This window comes from Coregonus clupeaformis, chromosome 17 (genome assembly GCF_020615455.1).
Source record: "Coregonus clupeaformis isolate EN_2021a chromosome 17, ASM2061545v1, whole genome shotgun sequence".
NCBI lineage: Eukaryota > Metazoa > Chordata > Actinopteri > Salmoniformes > Salmonidae > Coregonus > Coregonus clupeaformis.
Window position 1 is genome coordinate 290,896 of NC_059208.1, and position 21,483 is coordinate 312,378.

General features: G+C 44.4%; 1 protein-coding gene across 2 annotated transcripts; it reads right to left on the minus strand.

Annotated features, from left to right (window-relative positions):
* Positions 1 to 4,738: 4,738 nt before the first annotated feature.
* On the minus strand, positions 4,739 to 21,245 carry LOC121543089. 2 transcript variants are annotated; one of them, XM_045225996.1, is made up of 10 exons: positions 20,656 to 21,245; positions 20,155 to 20,559; positions 19,966 to 20,062; positions 18,541 to 19,730; positions 17,820 to 18,095; positions 17,517 to 17,613; positions 6,856 to 7,066; positions 6,582 to 6,747; positions 5,894 to 6,129; positions 4,739 to 5,398 (listed from the first exon to the last, which is right to left on the minus strand). In XM_045225996.1, exons 4-9 carry the CDS (start codon positions 18,857 to 18,859, stop codon positions 5,918 to 5,920), a joined length of 1,281 nt encoding a protein of 426 aa, XP_045081931.1. In that variant the 5' UTR covers positions 18,860 to 19,730; positions 19,966 to 20,062; positions 20,155 to 20,559; positions 20,656 to 21,245; the 3' UTR covers positions 4,739 to 5,398; positions 5,894 to 5,917. The 2 variants fall into 2 exon arrangements, with proteins under 2 accessions (XP_045081931.1, XP_045081929.1); XM_045225994.1 differs by lacking the exons at positions 4,739 to 5,398; positions 5,894 to 6,129; positions 6,582 to 6,747; positions 6,856 to 7,066 and adding exons at positions 9,942 to 10,160; positions 14,448 to 14,622; positions 15,302 to 15,371; positions 15,521 to 16,436.
* Between the last annotated feature and the right edge of the window lie 238 nt (positions 21,246 to 21,483).

The window sequence follows — 21,483 nt, forward strand, 5'->3', positions numbered from 1 at the left end:
TCCACCAGAAATTGGAGACCCCTCCCCACCTGCCGGCAGTCTAGGATCCGGTCCACAGTAAAAGCCGGCTGCCCTCCGACGAGGCACAGCGGGGGAACAGGATGAGGAGGGGGAGCCAGGGGACAGGTGGCGATGGGCTTGAGGAGGGACACATGGAATGTGGGATGCACCCACATGCTGGGGGGAAGTTGCAGGCGGTAGGCCACTGGGTTGACTCACTGGACCACTCTGAATGGCCCGACGAACCGGGGGGCCAGCTTCCTGGACTCCACGCGGAGGGAAGTCCCGCGTGGAGAGCCACACCCTCTGTCCCGGGCGAAAGACCGGGGTCGGGCGACGCCTGCGGTTGGCCTGATGTTGAGACCTGACCGAGGCCCGCTTAAGCGCCGCCCGTACCTGCCTCCAGGTGAGGCGACAGCAACTGATGTGGACCTGGACCTACGGGACCACCGCCTCCTCCTCTGGGAATAGGGGGGGGGGGTTGGTACCCGTATTGGCACTGGAAGGGGGACAGGCCGGTGGACGAGCAGAGAAGGGTGTTGAGGGCGTACTCTGCCCACACCAGTCGCTGACTCCACGTAGCTGGGTTGCTGGAGGCGTATCACCTCAGCACCCGCTCCAGATCCGGGTTGACGCGCTCCGTCTGCCCGTTCGACTGGGGATGGAAGCTGGAAGACAAGCTGACGGAGGCGCCGAGGCAGGTGGCGAACGCCTTCCAGAACCTGGAGGTGAACTGAGGGCCCCGATCTGACACCACATCTTGGGGAAGGCCATGGACCCAGAAAACGTGCTGCACCACCAACTTAGCCGTCTCCCGGGCTGATGGGAGTTTGGGAAGGGGAATAAAATGGGCAGCCTTCGAGAACCGGTCCACAACGACCAGGATGACTGTGTATCCATTAGAGGGGGGTGTGGGACCAGGGGCGCTTGGGGATAGGCAGGGGTCGGAGCAGCCCTGCCGCGGGCTGACGTGAGCTCTTTGTGTGCGCACACACCGGGAAAGCAGCCACAAAGGTGCGCGTATACCCCTCAGCAGATGGCCACCAGATCCTCCTACGCAGGAACTCCAACATCCTGGCGCCCCCCGGATGGCTGGTGAGGTCGGACGCGTGCGCCCACTGAAGCAGTCGCGAGCGTGCAGCCTTGGGTAAGTACATCCTCCCCCATGGACCTCCGCCCGGATCGGGCTCCCGCCGTAGCGCTGCTCTGACCAGCCTATCAATTCCTCACGAAACTGGGGCAGCAATCAGTGTGTTTGGGGACAATGGGGTCATCCCTCTCCACCAGGTCCACATGGTCGAACTGCTGAGAGAGCGTGTCAGGCTTGGTGTTCTTCACCCCCGGGCAGTATGAGATGGTGAACCAGAACCTGGTGAAGAACAACGCCCACCTGGCCTGACGCGAGTTGATCCTCTTTGCCCCCTGAATGTAGGCTAAGTTCTTGTGGTCAGTCCATACAATGAATGGAGGGCGGCCCCCTCTAGCCAATGTCTCCACTTCCCCAGGGCGAGCTTGACTGGTAACAGCTCACAGTTCCCCACGTTGTAATTACACTCCGTCGGGGATAGCCGACGGGAGAAAAACACGCAGGGGTGAGTCTTACCGTCCTGAGGAACCGTTGGGACAGGATTGCTCCCTCTGCAACGTCTGAAGCATCCACCTCCACAATGAACGGCAGGGACGGATCAGGATGCCCGAGGACCGGGGCCGATGTAAAGCGCCGCTTCAGTGCATCAAATGCGTTCCCCGCTTCCGGGGTCAAGGCGAAGGAGCGTACGCTCGTCTGGGTAAGGGCTGTCAGGGGAACGGCTAGGGAGCTAAAATTGTGAATAAATCGCCTATAAAAATTAGCGAACCCTAAAAACCATTGTAGTTGCTTGAGGGATGAGGGCTGGGGCCAATCCAGTACCGCGCTGACCTTGGCTGGGTACATCCGTAGGTCCCCCTGGGTGACGATGAACCCCAGGAAGGAGACTGTCTCAGTGTGGAACACACACTTCTCCGCCTTGATGTAGAGCTGGTGACAGAGAAGGCGTTGGAGGACCTGCCGAACATGATGCTGGTGTTCACTCATGTCCTTCGAAAATATGAGGATGTCACCCAAATACACGAAGACGCTGTAGTCGAGAAGGTCCCGGAGTACGTCATTGACCAACGCCTGGAACACCGCAGGCACGTTGGCTAGACCAAACGGCATGACTTGGTACTCGTAATGCCCACTGGGTGTGTTAAACACCGTCTTCCACTCGTCCCCCTCCCGAATCCTCACCAGGTTTTAGGCATTACGTAAGTCCAGCTTAGTGAAGACCCGGGTTCCCTGCAACGACTCGAATGCCGTCATCAGGGGGAGTGGGTAGCGGTTCTTCACCGTGATGTCGTTGAGCGCCCGGGAATCAATGCACGGCCGCTGCCCACCGTCCTTTTTCCCCACGAAGAAGAAGTCCGCGCCCGCGGGTGAGGTAGAGGTACGGATGTGACCCTCGACGAGTGCCTCGTCAATATACTCCCTCATGGCCAGCGTCTCCGGCTGGGACAAGGAAAACAATCACCCTCGTGTGGGCATGGCAGCCGTCAGGAGATTGATTGTGCAGTCATATGGCCTGTGAGGAGGTAGGCCCTTGGCACGCCTTACTAAACACCTCCCCCAGATCCCAATACTCCCGGGAACGCCTGCCAGGTCTGGGCCGGTGACAGAGTCTGTAGCCGCCGTCCTCCCGGTGGCAACCGCTGCTAGGGTGGTAGGCAGTTCGGAGTGCAGGACCTGGGGAAGAGGTGAGGACTGGTAGGTGGTCTGGGATGGTGGTTTGGGCTGATGAGTGGTCGGTGGAGACCGGAACGGGACTAGAGCGGAGCCTCCCTCCAGGATGAGCCGCCCCGTGGAACAGTCTATCCGGGGTTTGTGGGCGACCAGCCAGGGGTGCCCGAGAATGAGGGGACACTCCGGAGAGTCCACAATGAAAAACTGGATATCCTCCCATTGCTCTGCACGGCGATCGTCAGCTGGCGGAGATTCTCGTGATCTGCTGCAGGCTGCGGTCGTGCTGGTTCAGCATGGCTCCCTGCGTTGCCAATGCGCTATGATACTGTGCTGCCTCCGCTGGGTCCATATTCCATATTGGCTCAGTTTTCTGTAAGGGTGGAGCAAATAAGACTCCAGAAACCAGGCTGCCAGCCAAAATACGAAATACTAACTGTGACTGAAATAATAACTAAACAAGGAGAACACTTCTCACGTACCTGTCCATACGTCCCGCAATCAGACACTGATTAGTACTGTTTGGCATAGTGAAACTAGCAGAGAAAACTGAGCAAGGGAACACAGGGAAGTGAGGGCATAAATACATAGGTGAACAGGTAGACACAGGTGACACCAATAGGATCATGATTAGTCCAGACTGTGAGTGAGGAGGTGCCTAAGGTTGTCGGAGGATGACACCTACTGGGTCGCTCCGGAACTGCAACCCCCTCCTGTAACACAAACACATGATACAAAACAGAGACACATACAGTATGAAGGCACCTGTACCTTAGAGGCCATAAAAGATAGAGTTCGATTCAAAGGAGTTAAGAAATGCTGTCTATTCTACTCTGGGGAAGCAAGCAGCAACAACATTCATAATAAATCAGTTCATTATTACACTCATTAAGAAGCCTCATGGCTATGGATAAGAACAACCGTCTAAACCTCTCTGTGCAGCTTCTTTGCAGGATGAACCTGCTACTGACGCTGCTCCTGTGCTTTACTACAGTGCTGTGGAGTGGGTGCTTCATAACAGTGCTGTGGAGTGGGTGTGTCTTAGCTTGCAGCCTTTTTATGAATATGTCCTGCATTGATTCTAGACTGCAGCTGATTGTAGCACTGGCTTTCTTGATGATTTTGTCAAGCTTGTTTAAGTCCTCCTTGGCTACGTTCCCATTAAAGCACACAATGGTACTGTATAGCACACCACACTGCTGTAGAACATGCAACGCATTTTGTCACCAACAATAAAAAATATAAGCTTCCCTAAAAATACAGTCTGGATTGGGCTTTTTTGTAGACACTGTATGAATTCTCCTTCCAGTTCAGCTTGTTGTCCACTATTACACCCAAGTTATTGTAAGAGTCAACAGTACCGATGTCTTTACCATTAATACAAATTTGCTGAAAAACTTTTTTCCCCCTAAAATCTACCACTAGCTCTTTGGTCTTTAGTAGATTGAGGTCCAGGTGGTTGGCCTCACACCATTTCACAAAGGACTCTGTTGTTTACCTGTGGTGAGCATCATCTCCTCTCATCACACAGCTCACTATAGGAGTCATCAGTTCATTGTTGTGTGTAAAGACATTTGTGTAAAGGATAAACAGGAAAGGTGACAGGACCGTCCCTTGCGGGGCCCCCATGTTTGTACATATCCGATCTGATACTGCCTGGTTCAGTCTTACGAATCGTGGTCTATTGGTCAGATCACAATCTATGTGATTATGTGTGGGTTGACATGAATGTCCTTTATCTTTTGGGCCAGCAGGTGGGGTTGTATGGTATTGAATGCACTGGAGAAGTCAAAGAACATTGTTCTCATCACACAGCCAGGCTTCTACAGGTGCTCTGTGTAGGAGATAGAACAGAGCATCTTCAACACCAGTTTTACGGAGGTATGCAAATGGAGAGGATCCAGGTAGGCTGCCACCTCGGCTCTTAATAAGGTTATTCAAACCTGTTCGATGATAAGGTAATAAAGATATCAATAAGTAATATTCTTCCAAAATCAAGGGATTTATTTTGGTCATAATAATTCTATAACACCTATCCAATTGTTTCAGATCAGGACCATTTGAAATTCAGAAAAATACTTCAGTTTGTTAAATGTTATTCATGTGCAAAAGATGGACAGTATGTCTAAATGAAAAAGGAAAAACATGTGTCTCGCTTTATTGCTATTACAAACTGGTAACAGTTTATGCTAAATTGAACATCTGATAGAATAACGCTACAAGTATGGACGCTGAGAAGGTACACCTGTAAATTCAACCTGTCAGGAAACTCCTGAACATGCACAAACAGTGCCTCCTGTTGACAGGCTACATTACATCAATTTCAGAGATGAACCAGGTATCTATTCAGTCCAGAAATGTTTGTTACCGGCCATTTTAAGTAAGTGGTCTGTATGGAATGTCAAAAGAAGACTGTCCAGTAGCTATCCAAACTTTCCACCCTACTGCCTGCCCCTGCGGTGTCCCTTAGTCCCCCCAGGTGTCTCTGTATTCTGGGGGAGGTGGCAGGGCTGTGTGGGGTTCGTCTGAACGGATGACATTTTGCGGGCACGACGGCGTCTGGATGCTTCTCTCCAGGCCTCCCTCTGCAGTCTCTGGGTCTCTTCAGGTAGGTCTGATATCAGCACCCTCTTCTGATAATACCTGAAGAAAGAATGGATGTGAACACAGGCTCCACAACACATACACACACTAGGTCTGTGGTAGTATAACCGCCTGACCTTTACTTTTGGATGATGTGCTTATTGTTTTCTAGGTATTATTGCTGCTCTGTTGGAGGTAGAAACACAAGCATTTCACTGCACCTGCGATAACATCTGCAAATCTGTGTACGCGACCAATAAACTTAGATTAGATAACCACAGTCATAAATACAGACCATGAGCAAATTGAAGTAAGCCTAAACCTTGGTGGACAGTCATTGTTTTACATTTCAGTAAATGTATTTATTTTGTTTGGAGTGGTACATTTCTACAAGGAGATTAAAATAATGAATGATGCTGTTTTGCTGCCTTAATTCATTTATTTATCGGGCCTCTCACACAGACAGATGCTTGATAGAAAACATGAAAATGCATACAGCTGTTGCACAACATTTTAAAAACACTATTATGGCAAAACAGAGTTTGGAGAGCACACCTCTGTGGTGTAGTGCAGCTCCCTCTACTTTGTGTTCTTGGCAGGTGGCTGGTAGTCAGGTTCCATGTCCTCTTCATCTCCCTCAGTTCTATCTCCATCGTCTTCTCCCACATCTGCAGCCCTTTCGTCCACTCCTTCCCCAGTGCTAACGTCACCCTCCTCTCCTTCCTGTTCTTCCAGCATACTACCACTGGTGGCTTCTGTGGAGTTGGTGGGGGGCTGGTTGTCAGGGATATCTGTTTGAAGAAAAATGAAAGGTATTTTTTATGCAAGGTATATCTTCAATAAAATAATGTAGCATACGTTCTGCAATCTTCACTTTAATGTGTTGTTACACAGAGGGGAGTTGTTGGTATATGCTGTTGAAAGTACACTGAGTGTACAAAACATTAAGGACACCTACTACCATACCCCATTGAAAGGCACTTAAATATTTTGTCTTGCACATTAACCCTCTGAATGGCACACATACACAATCCATTTCTCAATTGTCACAAGGCTTAGAAATCCTTCTTTAACCTCTCCTCCCCTGCATCTACACTGATTGAAGTGGATTTAACAAGTGACATCAATAAAGGATCATAGCTTTCACATGGATTCACCTGGTCAGTCTGTCATGGAAAGAGCAGGTGTCCTTAATGTTTTGTACACTCAGTGTATGTTGTGTATGCTGTGGCGAGTAACTTACGCTTCAATAAAGATTCATAGTATTTGAGCAGCTCCTGGAGGTAGACCTCCTCCAGACCTGGCTGAGGGTTGGTAGGCGTCATGATTTCTACTCCCCAGCAGCCTCCACGGGACTGCTTCCCTATGAGGAGGACGGGCCTAAAGCCCAGAGCATGCACTTTCCGGAGCTGAAGAACACAAAAGGGTTTACAGAATGATCATTTCAATCAGATGGCTGCTAATTAGAAATACAATAGGAATTAGTTAAGAATGTGTCCAGAAATGTAGAGGGTTACCATTATGAAAAGTGAGTCCAGGAACCTGGCAACGTTGTTGTGCAGGATGGTATTTCTCGACCACTCCATCAGTCTCTTGTCCATTGCCTTATTGCGTAATTTGTGGTATTTCTTGAAAGGCTGCACAGCTTTGCAGCTCTCACATATTTTAGAAGCACAATTTAACAACTTTTTGCAGTTGTCACACACCTTCTTCGTTGAGCCATGAGTTCTATTGGTTAAATTTGATAAAGAATGAACAAAGAAACAAACAGAAATGCGTCAAGGAGAGCACATGGGTTTCACATTTGATTTGACAATAAACAGTAGTTGCAGTCAACATTACCTCTTGAACAGGGACCTTGAGTGTGGCCTATTACAATCAGCTAGATTGGGTGGGTTTTGATCATATCATAGCCTTAAGGATAGCCTCCCCACTCCCTATTAATCCCATTCAAGTGCAAAAAACGTTAAATAACCTATTCAGCAGTAGAGCACACACATCAAGTACAGGTTGAATGAATGGGGGATTAATGGATATTTTATTGATTTATGGCCAATTGTATTTAAAATTGTTTAACATTTTACTGTAATTCAAGGTGCGAAATTGATCAGCTACCAGTCAGAGAAAAACACTGCACTGTCAGTAGACAAATTCCATTCCTCAAGCTAGATTGGCAGTGGCAAAATGCAGTTTAATCCAAAACAGAACATTTTATCACAAATAAATTATATTGAAAAAGATAACAGCTTAAAGCCCCCATGCAGTCTAATACATCACTGTGTGTTTATTTAATGAAAATAACTCCAACATATACTGTATGTTGAACCATTTATTTCCCTGAGCCTCCTTTCGCCCTTAAAATGCTCAGTCTGATCGTGTTGGCGTTACGAAACATTTGAAGATACAGTATTTACATACACAGACCTGATTGGCTGATAGGATGGTCTAGAGCCCACCCCCTTACCCAGATGAACAGTCATTGGTCTATTATAAATCAGATCACATTGTGACGTCATGATGTGGGCCAAAAGTTCCAACCCACCTGAACAGGCTGAAATTCCAGGCAATTTTCAAACAGCTCACACAAAAAGGGCATCATTTTCACAATTTCTGAGTTTTATTTCAACCTCATTGTGTGGTAATATATTTTAAAAAAGAAGGAAAACCACATTTAACTACACTGCCTCTTTAACACTGTAGTGAAATGGGAACTCCAAAACATTCCGTAACAAAACAGAATTTATCAGAATTTACACTGATTTTGTCAACAAAACGTCTTACAGAAATCTGTCAACAACAAAAAAAAATAACACTCCCGGTAATCCTTTAGAACATCATTATAACATAAAAGTTATAAAATCATGTTTCCCCATCACAGACAGGGCCGGCCAACAGAAACATAGGACAAATATTCCAAGATGCATATCATGATAGAACTCAATTTCAATCTGTAGTGGTGATTGATTGATATTAAACAAGAGCAACATTGCAAGATTTGAAGCTATGCATCATCTACAGTGGGGAAAAAAAGTATTTATTCAGCCACCAATTGTGCAAGTTCTCCCACTTAAAAAGATGAGAGAGGCCTGTAATTTTCATCATAGGTACACGTCAACTATGACAGACAAATTGAGGAAAACAATTCCAGAAAATCACATTGTAGGATTTTTAATGAATTTATTTGCAAATTATGGTGGAAAATAAGTATTTGGTCACCTACAAACAAGCAAGATTTCTGGCTCTCACAGACCTGTAACTTCTTCTTTAAGAGGCTCCTCTGTCCTCCACTCGTTACCTGTATTAATGGCACCTGTTTGAACTTGTTATCAGTATAAAAGACACCTGTCCACAACCTCAAACAGTCACACTCCAAACTCCACTATGGCCAAGACCAAAGAGCTGTCAAAGGACACCAGAAACAAAATTGTAGACCTGCACCAGGCTGGGAAGACTGAATCTGCAATAGGTAAGCAGCTTGGTTTGAATAAATCAACTGTGGGAACAATTATCAGGAAATGGAAGACATACAAGACCACTGATAATCTCCCTCGATCTGGGGCTCCACGCAAGATCTCACCCTGTGGGGTCAAAATTATCACAAGAACGGTGAGCAAAATCCCAGAACCACACGGGGGGACCTAGTGAATGACCTGCAGAGAGCTGGGACCAAAGTAACAAAGCCTACCATCAGTAACACACTACGCCGCCAGGGACTCAAATCCTGCAGTGCAAGACGTGTCCCCCTGCTTAAGCCAGTACATGTCCAGGCCCGTCTGAAGTTTGCTAGAGTGCATTTGGATGATCCAGAAGAGGATTGGGAGAATGTCATATGGTCAGATGAAACCAAAATATAACTTTTTGGTAAAAACTCAACTCAAGTCGTGTTTGGAGGACAAAGAATGCTGAGTTGCATCCAACGAACACCATACCTACTGTGAAGCATGGGGGGTGGAAACATCATGCTTTGGGGGCTGTTTTTCTGCAAAGGGACCAGGACGACTGATCCGTGTAAAGGAAAGAATGAATGAGTGCCATGTATCGTGAGATTTTGAGTGAAAACCTCCTTCCATCAGCAAGGGCATTGAAGATGAAACGTGGCTGGGTCTTTCAGCATGACAATGATCCCAAACACACCGCCCGGGCAACGAAGGAGTGGCTTCGTAAGAAGCATTTCAAGGTCCTGGAGTGGCCTAGCCAGTCTCCAGATCTCAACCCCATAGAAAATCATTGGAGGGAGTTGAAAGTCTGTGTTGCCCAGCGACAGCCCCAAAACATCACTGCTCTAGAGGAGATCTGCATGGATGAATGGGCCAAAATACCAGCAACAGTGTGTGAAAACCTTGTGAAGACTTACAGAAAACGTTTGACCTGTGTCATTGCCAACAAAGGGTATATAACAAAGTATTGAGAAACTTTTGTTATTGACCAAATACTTATTTTCCACCATAATTTGCAAATAAATTCATTAAAAATCCTACAATGTGATTTTCTGGAAAGAAAATTCTAATTTTGTCTGTCATAGTTGACGTGTACCTATGATGAAAATTACAGGCCTCTCTCATCTTTTTAAGTGGGAGAACTTGCACAATTGGTGGCTGACTAAATACTTTTTTTCCCCACTGTATGTGCATCCTTGTTTGTGTGTGTGCATCTCCTATGAAACTGGTTCTACTATTCAAATTCAGTCAGGTCTTTGAGGAAGGTGGCAACTGCATCGGTCTTCCTCTGCACAACTCTTCCAGTCCTGCGGCTCACCCCGGGTTCTGAATCAAGGTATGACGAGCATTTGGTTCCTTCATCTGGGTTGATCCCTACTAGAAACCTAAACAGTCAACATGGAATAGTTAGTCAAACCAGGCAATCAGGCATTGCTTTCACAATTCTTTAATTTCGGGTGGCAAAGCTACCGGTAATTTACCAAAGTTACCGGAATCTTCAGTAATTTTGGTAATTAAGAGAAAATCTATGGCAATCTATCATAACTTTGGAAAATGTATACATGAATAACTTAAAATATATGTTTTCATATATAGTATTCCTTTTTTTTTTTATATCTGTGTCCATATTGTCCATGAGTTTCTAGTAGATAGACCATATGGTTAAACAGAAAATAGCCTAATTAATGGAAAAAGCATCTAATCAACAATGGCATTATTTTCAATTGACTCTGCAACTCTTCCAACTATTGACTTGTTTCACAACAGCCACCAGTTTGATGCCAAAACATTGACCAAAAATACATATTGACATAGAAAAATAAATAAAAGTGTGTACAAAATATATAAAGGATATTTCATGCTGAAACCCTCATATTAAACACTAATGGTATTAACTAAGTTGATGGTTTATATTTAGGATAATGTTTTACAGCTTTGTTTTTCTATTTTTTTATTTTAAAATAATCGTATTTAATTATTTCATATATTTACACTACCGTTCAAAAGTTTGGGGTCACTTAGTAATGTCCTTGTTTTCGAAAGAAAAGCATTTTTTTTGTCCATTAAAATAACATAAAATTGATCAGAAATACAGTGTAGACATTGTTAATGTTGTAAATGGCTATTGTAGCTGGAAACTGCCGATTTTTAATGAAATATCTACATAGGCGTACAGAGGCCCATTATCAGCAACCATCAGTCCTGTGTTCCAATGGCACGTTGTGTTTGCTAATCCAAGTTTATCATTTTAAAAGTCTAATTGATCATTAGAAAACCCTTTTGCAATTATGTTAGCACAGCTGAAAACTGTTGTGCTGATTAAAGAAGCAATAAAACTGGCCTTCTTGAGACTAGTTGAGTATCTGGAGCATCAGCAATTGTGGGTTCGATTACAGCCTCAAAATGGCCAGAAACAAATAACTTTCTTCTGAAACTCATCAGTCTATTCTTGTTCTGAGAAATGAAGGCTATTCCATGCGAGAAATTTCTAAAAACTGAAGATCTCGTACAACGCTGTGTACTACTCCCTTCACAGAACAGCGCAAACTGGCTCTAACCAGAATAGAAAGAGGAGTGGGAGGCCCCGGTGCACAACTGAGCAAGAGGACAAATACATTAGAGTGTCTAGTTTGAGAAACAGACACCTCACAGGTCCTCAACTGTCAGCTTCATTAAATAGTACCCGCAAAACACCAGTCTCAACGTCAACAGTGAAGAGGCGACTCCGGGATGTTGACCTTCTAGGCAGAGTTGCAAAGAAAAAGCCATATCTCAGACTGCCCATCTTAATCTTTTCTTTTTATTGGCCAGTCTGAGATACAGTGAGGGAAAAAAGTATTTGATCCCCTGCTGATTTTGTACGTTTGCCCACTGACAAAGACATGATCAGTCTATAATGGTAGGTTTATTTGAACAGTGAGAGACAGAATAACAACAAAAAAATCCAGAAAAACACATGTCAAAAATGTTATAAATTGATTTGCATTTTAATTACATTTTACATTTTAGTCATTTAGCAGACGCTCTTATCCAGAGCAACTTACAGTTAGCACATACATTATTTTATCGAACCCACAACCCTGGCGTTGCAAACGCCATGCTCTACCAACTGAGCTACATCCCCTGCCGGCCATTCCCTCCCCTACCCTGGACGACGCTGGGCCAATTGTGCGCCGCCCCATGGGTCTCCTGGTCGCGGCCGGCCACGACAGAGCCTGGATTCGAACCAGGATCTCTAGTGGCACAGCTAGCACTGCGATGCAGTGCCTTAGACCACTGCTCCACTCGGGAGGGATTTTGTCCCACTCCTCTTTGCAGATCTTCTCCAAGTCATTAAGGTTTCGAGGCTGACGTTTGGCAACTCAAGCCTTCAGCTCCCTCCACAGATTTTCTATGGGATTAAGGTCTGGAGACTGGCTAGGCCACTCCAGGATCTTAATGTGCTTCTTCTTGAGCCACTCCTTTGTTGCCTTGGCCGTGTGTTTTGGGTAATTGTCATGCTGGAATACCCATCCACGACCCATTTTCAATGCCCTGGCTGAGGGAAGGAGGTTCTCACCCAAGACTTCACGGTACATGGCCCCGTCCATCGTCCCTTTGATGCGGTAAAGTTGTCCTGTCCCCTTAGCAGAAAAACACCCCCAAAGCATAATGTTTCCACCTCCATGTTTGACGGTGGGATGGTGTTCTTGGGGTCATAGGCAGCATTCCTCCTCCTCCAAACACGGCGAGTTGAGTTGATGCCAAAGACCTCGATTTTGGTCTCATCTGACCACAACACTTTCACCCAGTTCTCCTCTGAATCATTCAGATGTTCATTGGCAAACTTCAGACGGGCCTGTATATGTGCTTTCTTGAGCAGGGGGAACTTGCGGGCGCTGCAGGATTTCAGTCCTTCATGGCGTAGTGTGTTACCAATTGTTTTCTTGGTGACTATGGTCCCAGCTGCCTTGAGATCATTGACAAGATCCTCCTCCCGTGTAGTTCTGGGCTGATTCCCCACCGTTCTCATGATCATTGCAACTCCACAAGGTGAGATCTTGCATGGAGCCCCAGGCCGAGGGAGATTGACAGGTCTTTTGTGTTTCTTCCATTTGCGAATAGTCGCACCAACTGTTGTCACCATCTCACCAAGCTGCTTGGCGATGGTCTTGTAGCCCATTCCAGCCTTGTGTAGGACTACAATCTTGTCCCTGACATCCTTGGAGAGCTCTTTGGTCTTGGCCATGGTGGAGAGTTTGGAATCTGATTGATTGATTGCTTCTGTGGACAGGTGTCTTTTATACAGGTAACAAGCTGAGATTAGGTGTGCTCCTAATCTCAGCTTGTTACCTGTATAAAAGACACCTGGGAGCCAGAAATCTTTCTGATTGAGAGGGGGTCAAATACTTATTTCCCTCATTAAAATGCAAATCAATTCATAACATTTCTGACATGCGTTTTTCTGGATTTGTTTGTTGTTATTCTGTCTCTCACTGTTCAAATAAACCTACCATTAAAATGATAGACTGATCATGTCTTTGTCAGTGGGCAAACGTACAAAATCAGCAGGGGATCAAATACTTTTTTCCCTCACTGTATCTCAGACTGGCCAATAAAAAGAAAAGATTAAGATGGGCAGTCTGAGATATGGCTTTTTCTTTGCAACTCTGCATAGAAGGTCAGCATCCCGGAGTCGCCTCTTCACTGCTGACGTTGAGACTGGTGTTTTGCGGGTACTATTTAATGAAGCTGCCAGTTGAGGACCTGTGAGGCGCCTCTATGTATTTGTCCTCTTGCTCAGTTGTGCACCGGGGCCTCCCTCTCCTCTTTCTATTCTGGTTAGAGCCAGTTTGCGCAGTTCTGTGAAGGGAGTAGTAGACAGCGTTGTACGAGATCTTCAATTTTTGGCAATTTCTCACCTGGAATAGCCTTCATTTCTCAGAACAAGAATAGACTGATGAGTTTCAGAAGAAAGTTATTTGTTTCTGGCCATTTTGAGGCTGTAATCGAACCCACAATTGCTGATGCTCCAGATACTCAACTAGTCTCAAGAAGTCCAGTTTTATTGCTTCTTTAAATCAGCACAACAGTTTTCAGCTGTGCTAACTTAATTTCAAAAGGGGTTTCTAATGATCAATTAGCCTTTTAAAATGATAAACTTGGATTAGCAAACACAATGTGCCATTGGAACACAGGACTGATGGTTGCTGATAATGGGCCTCTGTATGCCTATGTTGATATTCCATTAAAAATCTGCCGTTTCCAGCTACAATAGCCATTTACAACATTAACAATGTCTACACTGTATTTCTGATCAATTTGATGTTATTTTAATGGACAAAAAATTGAATTTCTTTCGAAAACAAGGACATTTCTAAGTGACCCCAAACTTTTGAACGGTAGTGTACGTGTGATAAGGCCACACAGAGGGCCAGAGATAATTATAGACACCTGTGATAATCTGAGGTACCCAAAAGGGCAACTATGTCTTCTAATAGATTACATAAAATCCTTGAAAGATAACAAAATTCTGGTAGTTTACTGGTAAACGAAAGTGGCAAGTAATATACCCTCCCTTTGCTACCTTAGGTAAGAGTCTCAAAACTGAGATGCCAAAGACTAAATGTATTTTAACTGCAAGGCATGCAAGATAAATGTAAGAGCTGGATCAATAAATGTTCAATAATTGCCTCTGAATAAGCTCCAGTGTTGCTGAGGCTGTCTCCTGGTACTCTGTATTGAACACGTAGAAACATCCGAAGAGCACAGAGAGGGCAGCAGCAAAGTCGGACTGATTGTCCAAAACACAGACCACTCTCCCCTCGATCGACACCATCCACTTAGACGAAGCCAGCAGGGAACTCCCTGAAGTATACAGTAATAATGATTGTGTTACACAATATATTTTCTAATATAGGCCTAAACAACAATATATTTCTGTTACACCACAATTAAACATTACAGTTTTTTGGCTAGAATTCATCTTGTTGTTCTATTCTTCTGTGCAGTGTTAACATTATGTAATTAAGTACCAGTATGCATTGCTGATGGTTTATCTAGCCCCACCATGGACATAATCTGAGTTATGAATATGATTGTAATGATGTCATGTCATAGTATTGTGGGGACCAGGTTAGAGTTACTAGATAAGTGGTTTGGTACCACTGAGTCTACATTCCGTTATGTCAAAGGAGATTACTGATGTTTATGATAGCATGATTGATGGACAGGATATACTGACTTAGGGTAAAGAGTAATAACATCAAAGAATGGGAATGCCCATGAGGATTACCAGATGTTCGTGGAGAGACTTGTAACAGAGTGTATATATAGAGAGAGTGGATCTTTGTTCTGGAGTTAGGGAGATGGTAGAGGCAAAGCTCTGTCCTTCTGTTATAACTAACCATGGTACATATTAAATATCTAATATGAACTCCCCATCAAAAGTGTCTAAGTACATCCTTACATTCGTAATCACTTGATACCCCAGAAACTCATCATAACAATGATACTCTCCGGTCCATACACAAAATATTGTCATTACCAAGCATGATAAGTCTTGGAGTGGCCGGCAAATGCAGCTGTGCCTCTACATCCATCTGGGTGTCATTCACCTACATTAAACAGAAAAATAAGAAGGTTGTTGAATCCTGATATGATCAATCATGTGTGCAAAAGCACAGTATAATGTATATAGTCCCACTATGAAACAATCAGAATATAATGTTTTTTTATTTGGATAAAATCACACACAATAACTTACATCAGCCAAAAGGAAGAGAGAGTCCTCTTTCTCTCTGAAGTGGGACAGCACCAGAAGAATGGCAGCACAGGCGGTGAGGTCCTTGTTGTTTCCACCTATATCACCTTCAATGTAATCGAGGAGACTTTGGATGCCTCTCCTCCAATTGGGTTTCTGACTTCGGAAGAAATTGACAATGGTATTTCCCTTGCTCAGCAGAGCGTCACTGAGGCAGCGGTCTATCTCAACTCCAGTGAGCATGTGGAAGTGGGCGCAAAGCCATCTCTTGGTAAAAAGAAAAGGCCATTGTTCCTTGACGTCACCGATGCTTGGGGCTGGCCATGCATTTATCATGTGGCGTTGGTTAATGTACGTAAGCCTCATGAATTCATCCACGTCTCCCCTGTCCACACCTCTGGGACCTGCACTGTTGAAAATGGTGGCCATAATCTGTCTCTTGTTTTCCAGGGACTCAGGAGTCTCTCCTTCCGGAAGGTCCTGTGGGTGCCAGTTGATGCACCCATAACTGTCCACTTTTGTTCTTGCCGTTTTGGCTTGTCTGTTGCTGTTTTCCCCTTTTTTGCTCGTCTTGGGTCTGCGTATTCTATTTTCAGTGTTCCGGTTCACATGCTCCACTCTGGTCTTTATTTGGGTGAGCAAGGAGGAGTACCTTCTGCTAAGCAGTTCCCCTTCTTTTGACAGGTCTGCAAAGCTCTCAGGATATTCTGAAACTATGGCTTTGGCTATTTCTGCGCATACTTTCTTGTTGGGGTTGAGGCAGTGTACACGCATTGCATCAACGGTGATCCTCACCATCAGCCGCCTATCTGCCGCCTCGACTCTTCGTCCCTCTGCAATGGCTCGCCTGAGACTTTCAGGCGTCTGCTGCCAAGGGACATGAAAGTTGCTGATCCAATCCTCATCATCATCATCCTCCCTAAAAAGCAATACCAATTGCATGGGATCAATTGATGGTTGCTTGTGTGGCAAGTGTTCACAGTGTTATACAAAGCCAATATGTTATTATACATTTATTTTTGCCTGAGCCAAGAGGATTTGGTACCTCCAATGCATCCTGGTAGATATTTATTGCCAATGATGATGGGAGGCTCTTGTAACAGTCCATTTTCTTTTAAATTTGGCCATTTGTCATGTCCTCATTAGTAACAAGGTGGATCATTTTGTACTGGTCTTTCACTGTTGACAGTCCAAGAAGAGGTGTCTCTTTGATAGGGATCTATTGACAGAAGCGTATCCTGCCTGTAGCATCGGAACCAAGACATCTGAGCTGAGTGGCTCAACATATTGTCCGGTTAGACCATAAACCTTTTCCATTTATACTTTAAGCAGATCTTCCGTGACAAATCAATGATTTTTTAAATATCTATTAAAATAATAGAATAAAAATATCTGTCTTCCGACAGTGAAGCGTTGTTGATTTTAACAAAAATGTGTCATTTAGCAGACACTCTTATCCAGAGCGACTTACAGGAGCAATTATGGTTAAGTGCCTTGCTCAAGGGCACATCGACAGATGTTTCACCTAGTCGGCTCTGGGATTTGAACCAGCAACCTTTCGGTTACTGGCCCAACGCTCTTAACCGCTAAGATACCTGCCGCCCCGTTTTCTCTGGTAATCTGCTTTACTGACATCAATTACAGTAAATATGTTTTTATGTGAAGTACAGTAATGTTACAGTAATATAAAAGGAAGCTTTATATTACAGAAGATTACTGTATTGTTTTCCCGCCTGAAAAAATTGCCCATATTGTAATGTAATCTACTACATTACACTGCAAAACACATTGAGGGTATTTTACTGTAGATTTGTGACAGTCATTCACAGGATAATAACAATAATTGACAACCCAAAATCCAGGCCTGTCACAACACTAAGATATGCTAAACATGTCGGAAATATTGCATGCTCCATGTTTTGCAAGACAACTTAACTAAATTGAATCACAATTTAAGTGAAGCTGTGGACACCCAGACTGTGTGGGTGAAAGGTCATACCTGCATTTTGCCCTCTCCTTGTAGGCCCGCAACTTCTCAGGGTCAGCACGGATTCTCTCTCTGTATTGCCGCTGTGTCTCTGCGCTTGACAGCCTCCCTGATGTCAAGAGACAATAGAACCGTATTGTTATTGGCATTATCCACTTAAACCTGAATTTTACTTGGACTTTACCGTGAACTGCATAGCAGACAGTTGTTTTTAAACCCATAGGACCCCTTACAACTTCACAATCCCCTCACCACTCTACTATAAAAAACACAACAACAAACAGAAAAGGACAGAGACAAGACACACAAGCATACTTTTCACACGCTCTGTCGATGTCTCCTCAGACTGTTCTGAACGTCTATCGCCTGGACTCTGGCTACCAGCAACAGAAGACGTTCCATCAGACTCTTTCCCCAGGACGTGCATCGGGCCTAGGCCCTCCTGTTGCTCCGCAATGCTCTCCTCACTCATCTCCCATTTGATGTAGAAGGACCCAGTGTCAGCAGGCTCCTCTTTTATAACTGGACTGGGTGATGGGGACTGGCCTCTGGTTCTCTCTGCTGAAAGCCCAGGAGTCCCTGCATCGAGACCTGGGATTGAAACAAATACATTATATCTAAAGCTGGGGTTGGTCTCAAACTGGCCAGGTTTGAGCATAGACATGTTCAAGTAGCCTTTACCAGCAGGCTGGTTACCATGCACAAGAAGATGTCTCAGCATAGGCGTTGCAATGCTAAATGGGGCAGTACCTACTACACAATGATAATCTGCACAACATATACTGAGGCAAGTAGGGTAGTTAGCTACATGACCTCATGAGAAAACATTTTCTGTCATGTACCATATTTCCCTCAGTATTAGCAATGGTGTAACCTTAGCATATGGGGAATATCAGCTATGAATGCATTCATGCTCATTATATCATAGTTTGTCTATAATGATGCACACACTGACATTTATGCACTGGTGTCCTGAGTGGGAATGTACAGTATTATGAACTACTGATAACCAAGCAATTGGGACATAGCTACTCACTGGGGAAATCCATTCTCCAATCAGTTTCGCTTGCCACCTCGTTCTCATTGCACATCGGTTTCCCAAAATCTCTTTCTGGTGAGAGAGCAGGAAATTCAAAGGATAGGCCTACTCGAAATGCTGTTAATTCGTCTTCAGCTTTTTTAAGCTTACATTTAAGCGTTTCGTTTTCTTTGTCCCTCTCGGCCACCTTCCTTTCATATTCCAGTATTTTGGTACAGTTCATATTGTAAATAACATCCATGACAGTATTTACCGCTGTCCTTATAGCATTTTCCACTGCACGAGCGTTTTCTTCGTTTTGTAAACAGGAATTCATTGTTCTACTAGGGAGATTTAAAAAATAATAATCAACCACACAACCTAACGTCACCTAGTTAGCTAAATTGGCCAAGTCACCGAGTAAAGCAGCACTACCAAAGATACTGATAACTAGCTAACACCTTTGTCTGTGGCACTGTAACGTTACTACTAGCTAGCTCAGCTGGCTGAACAGCAGCCAACAACTTTATCGATGTGTGCGTCAGTTTGCAACCTTCCAGAAGTCCTGAAAATTGTAGAAGAGAGAAAGCGAACGAAAATGTGGTATTTCAAAGGCACTCACACTTTTATAAAATATTCCCCCCAAAATGCCTTTTACATATTTTAGAGAGTAACTGTATTACATCTCAATGATTATGTCGCAATTCACTTCCGCCGCGCCGACCGCGCGCGTCACGTCTCAAATGTTTTTGTGTGGCGTCTCAATCACAGCGCATTCTAGTGGTAAATCAGTGAATAATCAAATAGCAAAGGGTACAATGTGAACTAATTTAAATAAATAAAAACATGAACAGCCTCAACCAATTCATTGAATAACTGGATCGTTACAATATGATACAGAAATCGTCCCCTCAAACAACAAAGGAGATAACAAATATGATCCCCAAATCCCCATCTTTGTTCAGTAGCCTAAACTCAGCTGTGCAGGCCTAATCCCCCCCACCCTACTGCCTGCCCCTGCGGGGTGTCCCCTAGTCCCCCCAGGTGTCTCTGTGTTCTGGGTTAGGTGGCAGGGCTGTGTGGGGTTTGTCTGGAGGGAGGACATTTTGCGGGCACGACAGCGTCTGGATGCTTCTCTCCAGGCCTCCCTTTTCAGTCTGCGGGTCTCTTCAGGAAGATCTGATATAGACACCTTCCTCTGCTGATTCCTGAAAAAAAAGAGTGAGTATGAACACAGATTCTACAACAAATGTACATACACATGATCACAAAGTTAAACATATTGCATGCTCTATGTTTTCAAATGTCTATGCAATGAACTTCTCCATGCAGGAAAATGGAATTAAGATTAATTGAATTCAAGTTAATGTCAATATTCTCATCAATACTGTATTGAAGGTGGACACCCAGACTGTGGTAGTGAAAGGTACTGTAACCATTTACCTGCGTCGTTCCTTCTCCTTGTAGGCCCGGAACTTCTCAGGGTCAGCACGGACTCTCTCTCTGAACCTCCGCTGTGTCTCTGCGCTTGACAGCCTCCCTGAGACAATAGAACCATATTGCCGTTGGCATGATCCTCTTAAACCTGAATTTAACTTGGATTTTTATAATTTAATCAATTCACATGCATACTTTTCAGATGCCTGGTCGGTCTCGCCCCATACTCATGTCCACTCTGACTACCAGCAACAGGGTGAGTTCCGTCTCTTTGCCTGGTTGGAGCTCCACCCCTCTGGTGGGCTTCGTACTCTTTTCCCAGGACGTGTATCGGGCCTAGCACCTCCCGTTGCTCCCCAATGCCCTCCTCACTCATCTCCCATTTAATGTAGAACGTCTCAATGTCAGAGGGCTCTTCTTTTATCACTGGACTGGGTGATGGGGACTGGCCTCTGTTTCTCTCTGCTAAAAGCCCATACTCTTCTGTAGAATGGGAGGTAGGGTTCTGGTGATGGGACATATACATAGTTGATGCGCCAGTGGGAAGAGCTGTGTCTTGGCACTGGGAAAAAACCTGTGGAGGAGTCCTTGCAACGAGACCTGTGATCGAAACAAAGATATTTGGACAAAACCAGGGGTTGGAAAGTGTGTCAAAGAGTGAAATATTGGGATAAAAACATTTGGGACAATACTCACTGGGGAAATCTATTCTCCACTCAGCTTTGCTTGACACCTCGTTTTCATTGCAAATTATTTTCCCTCTTTGAATTTCTGGTGAAAGTGCATAAGTGCTTGACCTGACTTGATGACATTCATTTCCAGAAAATTCAAAGGACCCTCGCAATGCTGTGATCTCTTGTTCTGCTGTTTTAACTTTGCGTTTAAGCGTTTCGTTTTCTTTGTCCTTCTCGCCCAACTTCCTTTGATATTCTTGTATTTTTGCACTGTTGATTCTAGAAATAACACTCACAACAGTATGTATCGCTGTTCTAACTGCATTTTCGACTGCTCGAGCGTCGTCTTCGTTTTGCAAAAAGGAGAACATTGCTCTACTATTGAAATAATTCATTTTTTAAAAACATTAAAGCCGGGCACTAAAGACTGCATGTGCACCTAGCCAACAACTTCTAACACGGGTGATGAGATAACAACAAATTGGTAAGAGAACGAACCGACGATATTTCAAAGGAACACGTTAAAAACAGCGAAAATAAGACATTTTAGGGAACAGACACAGTTCATGTTGATTTTCTCCAAAAGAGCATTCACTTCCGCATGTATTTGGTATTTTCAAGGTGGGTGGCGAAGTCACAGCGTCGTCTAGTGGTAGCTAACTCAATCAATAATGAGGTTGTTTCACGTTTTCATGTCACATGCACAAGTACAGTGAAATGCCTTTCTTGTAAGCTCAAAACCCAACAATGCAATAATCAATAACAATGTATTACTAGAAAAAAAATAAGAATAAGAAATATGACACACACAATAAAGTAAGTAAGCATACTATATACAGGAAATATTTAA

Bases quoted from the DNA above. Each gene is read 5' to 3' on its own strand.
- LOC121543089 (XM_045225994.1), bottom strand. From the start codon at position 18,859: ATGAATTCCTGTTTACAAAACGAAGAAAACGCTCGTGCAGTGGAAAAT. The intron at 18,096-18,540 runs GTGAGTAGCTAT...TTTCAATCCCAG, and splicing joins TTGGAGAATGGATTTCCCCA to GTCTCGATGCAGGGACTCCT. The intron at 17,614-17,819 runs GTATGCTTGTGT...TCTTGACATCAG, and splicing joins ATCGACAGAGCGTGTGAAAA to GGAGGCTGTCAAGCGCAGAG.